Below are 11,272 nucleotides of genomic sequence, written 5' to 3' on the forward strand. Positions count from 1 at the left end.
GCGCCCCCCAAACCGCCCCAACCCCCCCAGCCCCCCCCCCCCCCTCCCCCCCCCCACACTCCACACAGGGCGCCTCGCCGAAAAACAGCATCGTTCGCCAAACTGATTGTTTATTACAATTTTCATTGTTGTTTCTAAAGTATGTTCTTCTTGCTCCTTTTGCTGTTCTTATCATGACACGGTGTAAACAATTATTATTAATAGGATTATTTTTAATGTCTCTCTTTCCCTTTCTCCAATATGAAGGATGTATGAACGTTGTATTCATTAGGCTTTGAGAGCTTGCGAAGGGAGCGTTTCTTGGCAGGAGCTGCAGAAACCCGGATGCCCGCAGGCTATGTGGCTAAAGCGATCTGGCTGGCAACACATTCGGAGCCGGAAAAAGTCCCATTGTTCAAACAGGGATGGAAGAGAACCTGGATCTTACACAAAAAAACGCTATAGTCAAATGTGTAGCACACATGCAAAAAAAGTGCTCTGGAATTCCTGCTTATTAGCTCTAAAACATATCTCGGGTCTCTGATCGGATTCTCTCTCGTGGGCACAAACCTTTCCTCTTATTTAGCAGAAATGTCAAGAAAGTCCGTGAATTTGAAATCCAGGTTGAAGTTGCACAAGCTCTAAGTGTATTGCGGTTTTGTCAAGTTAGAATGTTAAAGGCTTAATGACCAACGTGGACGTTTACCAGAATGTCTCGTGACCCACGAGGGGACATACTCTAAATGCTCAAATGTTTGTTTGCACTTAAAACGTTTTGTACGGAGCTGGCCTGCCCCCGTTCTCACCCAACACTCGTTTGAACCCAGTCAAGCTGTTTTATCGTCTCGTGTTTCACCAAAACGCTGAACAAATACTGTAGGTACCAAAGGGGAGAAGGTGCCTATTTCGTGGATAGTACGAACATAAAGGCGTCATCTCTTCCAACAGTTTATAGCTTAAAAAAAAGACACGATGCAGTAAAAAAAAAAAACTGTATGAAGGGCACCAACATTCGTTCCTCCGGGGCCTCCAGTCTGCACAGTTTTGTTGAGAGTAGCTCACAGTACCTCCAGACAAAGTTTGAGAAGCAAAGTCTCTGCTTGTTTCAATATTGTCACTTCTAAGCCCAGATTACTCCGACGGTTCTTCACATATGGCAGAACCCGACGTGAACCGTACTCCCGGCGTCGGCGCCTCCTTCACAAAGAGGCGAGTGGGCGGCATTTACTCTCTCCCGCTCCCATTCTCTCGGCCTCATTCTCAAACATTTCTGGATCAAAGACAGAAATACAAGAAAGGCCAAGTTTTCATGCTTTATATTTGTGTGTAACTTACAGATGCTGTTTCTTCCATTTTGAAAGACTGATAAAAAAGAGAAGTCCATTCTGATCTTTGTGAGCGCTGGCGTTTGTTTGAGTTAAACTGGGGTTGTTTTTAAAAAAAACACTAGTTGTTCATTAAAAATGGGCGGTAGTTCCTCCGACCACGCTGTCCTAATATCTGCTCTCTCCGGATGGCCGCTGATTGAACAGGCCTGTTGAGTGGATAAAGATGAGCTCGGTGCATGTGCAGCTCCCAGTCCGGAGCCCCCCCCATCCCCCCGGGGGTCTCGTTCACAATCAAGCCCGTCTTTGTTCTGACCTGCCGGTGGCCTGCGCCTTTGCATCCAGTCGCCTCAAAGGGAATGGTCAACCAGGCCTTTTCATGTGCCGAGGCATGTTGGGCTCTTCACAGCGCTCCTCGCCCCCTCCCTTCTTTCGTCTCCCTGAAGGCTCCCAGCTCAGCGGTGCCAGTAGAAACTCGGGTTGCACCCCCCCCTGCTCCAACGCCCCCCGCTGCTGTGTCATCCCCATGCCCTGGTCTTTCAACAGAAAAAAAAAGCCCACACAGTGGACCACACACTGCAACAGACCCAAACTGATGAGTCAAAGTTACTGCACAGCCAGGCGACTTGACTCTGCTGCTGGTCTTTGATGCAGTCGGTATGAGGTGTGGAAATTCCTCTGGGTTGGTTCTTGAGCAAACAGGGGTTAGAAAATAAAAATAAATCTGCGTTGTGCTACAACCATACGTATGCAACTATTACCTTTTTTTTCAGGGAGGAAGGAAGGAAGGCGTAGTTTCTGACTGATGTTGCAATTGGAGATCACAGACTGGACGTTAATGGGGGTCACGCACATTAGAATAAAAACCTGAACGGCCGTTCACACCTATGCGTAAAGTGATAAAAAGGAACAAAATTTGCAGCTTTGGGCTTCTGTCTGCAATAAGCAAACCTGGGACGCCACGTCTCGACTCGGCCTTTTAAGCGAAAGGTTAGGTACAAAACGTCAGGACTGGGAACTTCATAGGCATGTCCACACATGCCCCCACCCCCTCTTCAGAGAAAGTGCTGGTCAGCGTTTCGGCCAGCTCACACAAGGCATTCACTCCACCTCTGAGGCGGGTCAGCTGTACAGTTATTGTATATTGAATTACCAGGACTCGGGGTTTTACTGCACCCTCGTGTTTTTAAGAGACCTCTTAGTCCTCCTCACGTAAAAAAAAAGAATTCAAAGCGTTGCATTGTGTACATATGGATTCAAACGTTTCAAAAGGGTATAATAAGGTGCAAATGTATATTATTTAAAGTGTTTAAAAACAATTAGATTGTGGTATTAAAGGGCATGTGTTCATTTGCAGTGTCTCCATTTGACTTTTCTTGCATATTTGCGATAATAAAAGGATGTACTGATGTATATCTGACGTGCGTCTCATTGCTCTATCAGGCAACAGCTCGCTCTTGCTTCTGCTATTACTATTCTTTTACGAAGCGGCAAGGTCGTCCACAGGGCTGACTCCGGATCAGCGGTCCGCGGCTCCGGAGGGACTGAGGAACAGGCCGAGGTCTTGAAAAAAAACCAATACGCTCCCAAACTCCAACATTTTGCACCGAGTTAAACAGTTTGGTCTTTTCAAAAATGCTTCTACTTAATTAGCAGCAGAAACCTAGAGGGACTTTTCATAGTTGAGCAGCAGCGCTTGACTCAGTTTGTACTTAGCATGTGCGATGTTAGAAATGGAAATGAAGCTGAATTAGTGGTTGACTTTAGTAAAATGTTCCTGCAAAAAAAACAAAAACACAGCATCTTATTTTTCCTTCTAAAGAGTAAGGAATGAAGGGAGGGAAACATATTGCCGGGTTATTGAGTCATTTTAGAGTGAAATTTACATATCTTTTAATTCCTGTTAAGACTCCAGTCGTGCAGGAATATTCATGTGCGCTGTATGCTGTCAGAGTAAAACAAAGAAACAAATTGACAAAGTCAGTATCTGCTCAGTTTAGTAAACAGCGTATTTATTCCTTTACAAAATAGGTACAAATACATAAGTATTGTTTTTTTTCACACAAACAGAAAATTTTCAAGATATGTACAAGAGTTTACCAAAAATAACGTGGTTCTAATAAACACATAGTTCTGTAAACAATATTTACAAATCACCCTTACATTGAAATGCCATTTTCCCCGTCTGTTTACATCAGTAATATTGTCCTAATATTTTGGCTAAAAAGCTATAGTAGTAGAAATGTCCTCCTCTGAAACCATAAAAATCACTGATAAAATCATTTGAAATCACTGCAATAGATATTGTTGTGCTTGTTTTTAAAACATGGTGTTTGGAGATAACATTTATGAAAATGTGTAAAGCATAAAAGCCAATCCCAAAATAAAACAAAATAAAATGTATTCACTGTTAAAAATAACTGTCATTTGACAGGAAGTCGGCAATTTCGTTTACTACTTAAAAGACTCATTTCTCTGCTATTATACAGTGACAGCTTTCAGTCGTCAGGTAAAATAGATGTAAAAAAAAGTGCTGTCAAAATGTACAATGCACAACATTTGTTTCAAATGTCACCAATATTTAAATAAATTTCAATGTGACAAGAAAAGCTGCATAGAGACCAAGATATTTAGTTAAATAGAAAAAAGACAAACAAAAGACATAAAGGACAGTCTTACACAATACAATTAGGATTTGTAGAAAAAAAAAAATCTAAATAACAAGGCGACATGTAAAGAGCAGGCGTTTTGTCCCATACTTCTCTTCAACATAAATACAAAGACAGAAACAAGATGGGAAAAAAAAGTAGAAGTAAATTTTAGGTTGAAATCAACTGCTTCCTTCTACTTGACGTTACAGCTGCGATATTCAATTTGGGATGACAATACAAACAGGTAAGTGCTTTTTTATCATTCAGTCATTACCTAAGTAGGTTAGGGGGCTAACGGGGGCTCCGGGGCCCAACAGCTCAACTGAAAAGAGCTGAAACATTTTCTTTGAAACGTCATTAATGTGCAGATTGGACAGCGAGAGTGAAAAGGTGAAGGAATGTTTGGATCCGAGGTTTCACTCTCCCCACTCACCACCCCGCCCAAAATATATCAACCGAAACAGACCACGGAGGTTTTTGTAGAGGTGAGCGTGATGGTACGCGACGTACAAACATCTAGTCATAAAAACAATGTTCACAGTATGCGTGGGTAAAAAAAGAAAGAAAGAAATACTGACAAGGGTGACCAATCAGAAACTGGCTTCATGTTTTTGTATGGTGACCTTTGCAGAAAGGTCACGGGGATTCACGGGTGAATAGAATAAACCGTCTGATTCGGACTCATTCGAATCACGCGGTTTTACAAAACACTGCAATGACACGTGGGTTATTCCTTTTCCTACAAAGCTTACGGTGCGATAAAAATATACATGCTGTCAAATAATTCAATAAGAACTATTTACATGTACAGTGGGGGATATTGATCGTGATGCTGTTATTTGGAATCCTAATGTTTCAAAACGATGTCTCGGTGCAGAAATCGCTCGTTTACTGAGTTCAGCTAAACTACATTCATTGAACTGGTTCAACAAACAGCTCTCGGAGAACACACATCGCAGGCTGCGTACACAGTTCTCTCACGTTGAGGTTTGTTCATTGAAGCTATACTGTCAAATAAATAGATGCCCGACACACGTGGAACGAGTTGTGGGTCACTAAAACCACTTTGTTCCTTTAACAAATTCAACTTCAACACAAAGAATTCGAGGTGGCCTCACGATCTGCCTACACACCGAGAACCTAAAACAGAGAAGACACGGAGCAACGGTTTTATTTTTGTACGCTTTTTTTTTTTTTCTATCTCTTTCTCTCTCTCTCAATCTCTTCTTATTAAAAGTTACATCAAACGTCACTACAGTACATATGGAGACACAGAACTGAAACATTAGACCTGATCTGAAGGCACGTGGCTGGGAAGGAGGAGGAAGAGGAGGCTGAGGTCGGGCGCTGAGCGGAGCGGAGGCTACTTGAGCAGGGCGCGGTAGAGGAGGAGGGAGTGGGCAGTCTCTCTCTCCTGCTCCATGTAGAAAATGATGTCCCTGAGGTTGACGCGGGTGATGCGTTGCCGCGCGTACTGCCGAGATGAGGTGGACGGGCTGGAGGAGCTGGCCGGGGAGCCCGCCGAGCTGCCTGAAACCTGGAGAGAAGGGAGGGGTCAAAACGGTGAGAAAGGGGGGGTACTTCACCCTGGTTCCTTAAGATCTCAGTCAAGTTGATAGTTTTCAATGAGTAATATGGCCTTTAAATATAGCATGACAACCTATATTCAGTTTCCAACAGCACAGCCTGGTAGCTATCGTGAACGGTGATGTTCAATGGCTGAGCTCACCAACAGAAAAGGCCCCGCTTCTAAAAACTGAAACCGCACCAACAAAAAGTCCAAGGGAAAAGACTTAAAACTGGTTGACAAGACATCTGACGTTCAGAGCAGTGACACGGCAGTGGAAAGTCCTCCTCCATTTTGAAAAAATTGCATCATGGTTTTTTTATCAACAAATATTACAAGAGTTGACAACATTTCTAGCCATGCATAATGGGACAAAGCAACAATTAGCCGTGCCAGCGGCAGAACAACATTGGATGGATCGCCATGAAATCTTGTAGAAACGTTCGGGTTCCCCAGAGGATAAATCAGAATTACCTTGCTGATCGGCTGACTTTTTCTCTAGCTCCACCATGGGTTTGAACTCTGCGTTCCAGTACCCATACCACGATATTTAGTGCGCCCCAATACATAGTATGTTACATTACATTACAGTCATTTAGCAGACGCTTTTATCCAAAGCGACTTACAATTCAGATCAGATTCTATCACATTTCTACACCGTAGGCACAGCTACGGGAGCAATTTTGGGGTTAAGTGTCTTGCTCAAGGACACATCGACATGCGACTAGCAGAGCCGGAGATCGAACCGCCGACCCTCTGATTGAAAGACGGCCCTGCTATCCACTTAGCCACAGTCTCGCCACATGTCAATTAATGTATGCCAAAAATACCAGGATGTCCTACTGCATCCAGTCGCATTCTGCAGTATGCAAGCCAGTATGCTTTTCTGGCTATTCGGACCCACAATCCTTTGCGCAGTTCAAGGTGCAATGTTATGAGAAAGTAGTACGTCCCGATGGAATGCATACTGCATGTAACAGTATGTACTTAGTAAAGGCAGCTGTGATGTGATTTTTGCCAAATTTAGACAGACATTCATGTTCCCCTGAGTATGTACTGTAATAAGTTTGAAGGTTCATCTAGCGCCACCATCAGGTCAGATTTTTTATTTGATTTTAAAAAAATACCTGCAAAACTGTGTGCTAATTATCATGTTAGCATGCTAACAAGCAAAACTAAGGTGGTGAGCAAGGAAATTGTACAAAACATTGCACCTGCTTATCATCAGTATGTTAGCACCGCCACTTTGAGCATGTTAGCATGCTGATGTTAGAATGTAGCCCAAGTGTACCGACTTCATTGAGGAAGTCCCTTTATGTATCAAACTTTCTGTGAGTTTTTAGGTGAGCTGAAAATGAAATGATTGTGCTCTGGGTTTGGGTTTCATTAACTTTACTTTCTCCTTCACAGATGTGTGTTTGTCTCTTTCAGGCAATTGGTCCTCACTTTGCCATGAGTGAACGAAAAAAGTCTTTGAGGCGCAGTCGAGGGGATAGTTTCCCTGATTAAACATAGTAACTGTTCAGAAAATAAGCAACGCTATGTTTCCCATTTCTCATAAGTGAAGTAATCGCTGAATGGCTAACACATTGACGGTATCAATGGTAAGGAATGCAAAGTATACACCTCCAATAAAGAAAAGTAATCCCTCTTGCAGAGCCTGAATGAGATCAAACAGATATACTAACGACGTCCAGATCTTTAGCTTCACGTTGGGAGAATTATTTTTTTTGGTCAACTAGCTGAACACGAGGCAGAGAAAAACATTGGCGACGCGCTCAGGGAAACTTACATTTTTACTTAAGCGTGTCCTTTGGCTCTTTACATCGCCCTGAATATGAACACATTCCCCCTTCTAAAGGAGCAACGCTGCTGACACGGAGCCCTCGTTGTTTGTATTTGATCCAGGAAAAATGAGAACGACCCTGTATACAGAGGGCCGATACAAATCAAGGGATGCATTTACATTTGGAAATGAGAAACACTGGGACACGAACCCAGCAAGTGCCCACTCGAGCCCAGGCAGAGAGAAATAAGACAGACGTTTCAGTCGGGAACACCCTCTCACAATTACCTTGATTGCAGCAGTCTGTAAACACACGGCACAGACAGGCCTTAATTGCAAACATATGATGGGCATGGGTTTACAAGAACCAAGCCAAAGTCCCTCCAGCACCGCCCTCCCCCCATGGGCTTGTCTTTGTGTGCACTTGTATGACAGTGTTTGGTTTGGTTTGGTTTCCCTCAGTACACTCTCTGACCCCTGGAGGCTGGATGATGAGTGAAGGTTGCCAGGCCGCCCAGTTTACCTCAACCACATCAGGGCCCAGTCTGGCCATCAGAGCGCTCGGGCTGGCCAGTTGGCGAACTGACGCCCCCTGTTTTTGCCTCTCACACGTAGCTGCTGCTTGTGTTAGCATTAGCGAGACTCTGTAGCAACGGCGACACATGGGCCAACCGATAGATGTGCTGTATTCACAGTTCGAAAAGGTATTTAGGGCTTACGAATGGTAACATTAACAGCGATAAGCAGCTTTGGCGTAGTAGAGCCGCTAGACGAGCTACAACACAGGTACCCAGACAATGACTCCACCTAAGGGCCATGAATATGCTTCTAGTCACAGTCAAAGGTCCATCAGACTCCCTGTATTTCTAGTGGGGACACGGGGAGTCTGAGGCATTATCTTACGGTAACTTTTGGTGAAATTAAGAGACATCTACAGACGCAAATAGACGAAGTAGTACAATAAACATCTGAATGTGTATTTTGGATGTTTTTTCCCACGAGTCAGAAAGACGACATGTTATGGAAGCAAAATTGTCCAAAAATTGTCCTCAAAATTGCCCAGTACATGAAAAAGAAAAAGTTTTTGCCTGTTGTGTCTCACCTTAACTGATGATATTTCTGCATTTTGCTGAAGTAAAACTTACATTGCAGGACTTACTGGAGTATTTCTAGATTTTGGTATTGCTACTTTTGCTAATGTCAAGAATCTAAATATATAAGTATGCCTATAAGTTGTGAGCGGTACAACCCATAGTGAAAACACAATTGATTTTCCTATACACTGTAGTTAATAAACTATAGCCTTAGTCGTTCTATGCAGGGAAGCAAGAAATGTGTACGCATGGAAATAAAAAAAAGGCAATAAAGAAATGTAGTCCTTTCTATCAGGTGGAAGTACCTCCAGTTAATCAGACCAACCAGTCCAGTCAGAGCTCTGGGGATATGTCAAATATATATATATATATATATATATATATATATATATATATATATATATATATATATATATATGTGAATACATATTCATTATGGAAATGCAACTGAAATGCAAAGCCGTTTTTGTGTGTAGTAATGTAGTAACTAAAAGATATGTTACTAGCAGAATCCGGAAACATATTTCAACAAAAAGGGTTACAGAATATGTTGGGAATGTGTGGAGATCGTCATGTTGGGAATGTGTGGAGATCGTCATGGGCTGATGTCAGATTCCAGGCCTGAATTATCCTCCCAGTCCGACACTGGTCTCTGGTCAGTAATGCTGAGATGCTGGGAGGGCCGCGGGTTGAAGCAACGCGAGCTCCCCCTCCCCCACCACCACCACCAGACCCTCACTTTGGGGAGCGACCCCAGCCTAATCAGGCCAATCATGGCCGACCACATGTGAAAGATGGGCCTGCCTGCTGCCATGCCAATTACTGCCACTCACGAGCGAGCCTGGCGACGGGGCCACAGATTTCACCAATCAAAGCCATCCATCCACCTGGACGGATGGGCAGCAGTAGCCACGGGCGGTCGGTGCTGGGGTGGTGCTGCAGACTCGGTGGTTTATGGTGGGTGGGTGGGGGGTGGTGTAGACAGTGAGCATAGCCAGATATCGCCGTTTCAGGTAGTGTGCCATGGCTCCCAGAATGCCTCATTCCCTTCAGGGACAGCGGCAGCCCTCAGTGATCCAAATACAGGCGGAAAGGTCAGCGCTCGTCCAGGAATTCACTCAGCGCGGCCTCTCCTCTCCGTCTTTATATGCCCTCCATATGCCAGCAACCCCAACACGGATATGTTGTTGTATCGTATCTATGGAGACCGATGCCTCTCGCCAGCACACGCAGGAGATCGTGTTGAGGAAGAGGAGGAGGAGCGGGGATGGGAGGGGTGAAACATCGACGCTGAACAAAGCAGATGGCTGAGTGTCAGTTAAAAGGGAAAAGGGAGACATCAACAACCGTGCTTTCCCCGTCGCCAGCAATTACACAGCAATTGTGTCTGAAATCCGATGAGAAACAAAATGGCAGGCTTTGTAAGGTCACAGTGGATGAAGAGGGAAAAAAGTGGGAAGAGGAGAGAAAAAGCAGGAGAGCAGAGGCATGGAGAGAGGGAGAGAGAGAGAGAGAGAGAGAGAGAGAGAGAGAGAGAGAGAGAGAGAGAAACTGAAAGTCTCAGAATCTGCTTGGCCAAGAAAGATCCATGAGGCAAAAAACAGCATCTGTCATTTTATCTGTGATGGGCGCTTGGAGGCATTATGTCATATGACATATCCATCGTACAGAACGCGCAGGGATACTTCGATACATCTCTTCAGACATTTGACTTGTTTGGAGCAGGGGACAGAGAGAAAAACAGAGAGAGAGAGCAGTGGATAGAACCCGAGGAGAGGAAGAGGAAGAAGAAGAGGAGAGGAGTAATAAGGCCTCTTTACGGGCTCTGGTCTTCAGCCACATTCTGTTGACATACATGACAACATGCCAATGGGCCAGACACATTACTTTACACTATTTACCACACATACACACACACAAACTACTGGAATTTCAATAATTACGATTAATAATGGTGATTTATAGATGCTCCAACCATGTGTTAAGAGGACTGGAGTCATAATATAAGCAGCTTCAATAATTATTACTGTAGTTATTAAAATAGTTATATATAAATGTTACCACTGCTTGCATTTGAATTTGCTTGAATTTCTACAGTGATTAATAGGCTACTAGGTGACATTGGGTTTGGGGACCCCTCCCACCCAAAACAATATGTGAAGGTTTTTTTTAATTAAAATTATGCAACTTCCTATTATTTAGGACCAACATTATTACTTTAGATAATACAGAAAATATTAAATATTCACGACCAAAAAATAGTCATGCCGAACAATTGCCGCACAAAAAAAAAAAGGACGTGAACGTGGCGTCGACAAATTAGAGCACCGTCTCTCTCACCCCCAGTGAAAACCCTTTCGTTATAAATCGCCCAGAGAACCTGATATGGAGAGGACAGACAATAGTACCGGCAGCTTGTGAGAAGTGTGGGTGCACAAGAAAAGGTCCCTGTGAGTTCCGGCCCAGGTTATCCATAAGTATATCGTTATTCTGTATTATCCTTATTGTCTACAAAATCCCATGAAAAGTCCAAAACTACAACGCCTACATGTTCCTACTGAAGATGATACTCTACACACGTACTTGACCATTGTGAATATGCTAAAATTGAATACGTCTGTGACACTCAGAGCTGCAGAGAAAATCTGATTCTCTTAATAGAAGGACACAATCAGCGGGTCACACGTTGGTGTTCTCGGCCCTCCGATGACCAGCAACTCTCACCTTGAGCTTAAGAGGACCAGAATTAATTCCCGTTTTGCTAAATCTACTTTTGATTAATAATGCTCTCTCTCTCTCTCTCTCTCTCTCTCTCTCTCTCTCTCTCTCTCTCTCTCTCTCTCTCTCTCTCTCTCTCTCTCTCTCTCTCT

General features: G+C 43.7%; 1 protein-coding gene across 2 annotated transcripts in view; it reads right to left on the reverse strand.

The window, feature by feature from the left end:
- Positions 1-3,295: 3,295 nt before the first annotated feature.
- Positions 3,296-11,272, reverse strand: part of LOC116384222 (transcription initiation factor TFIID subunit 4) — an 80,530-nt gene continuing 72,553 nt past the window's right edge. For both annotated transcript variants that reach the window (XM_031848698.1, XM_031848699.1), the window contains one exon: positions 3,296-5,492. In XM_031848698.1, coding sequence (XP_031704558.1) covers positions 5,319-5,492 — 174 coding nt within the window. In that variant the 3' untranslated portion in view covers positions 3,296-5,318. The remainder of the gene's footprint in view (positions 5,493-11,272) is intronic.

This window comes from Anarrhichthys ocellatus, unplaced genomic scaffold, assembly GCF_004355925.1.
Source record: "Anarrhichthys ocellatus isolate YVR2014 unplaced genomic scaffold, GSC_Weel_1.0 scaffold8, whole genome shotgun sequence".
NCBI classification, from domain to species: domain Eukaryota; kingdom Metazoa; phylum Chordata; class Actinopteri; order Perciformes; family Anarhichadidae; genus Anarrhichthys; species Anarrhichthys ocellatus.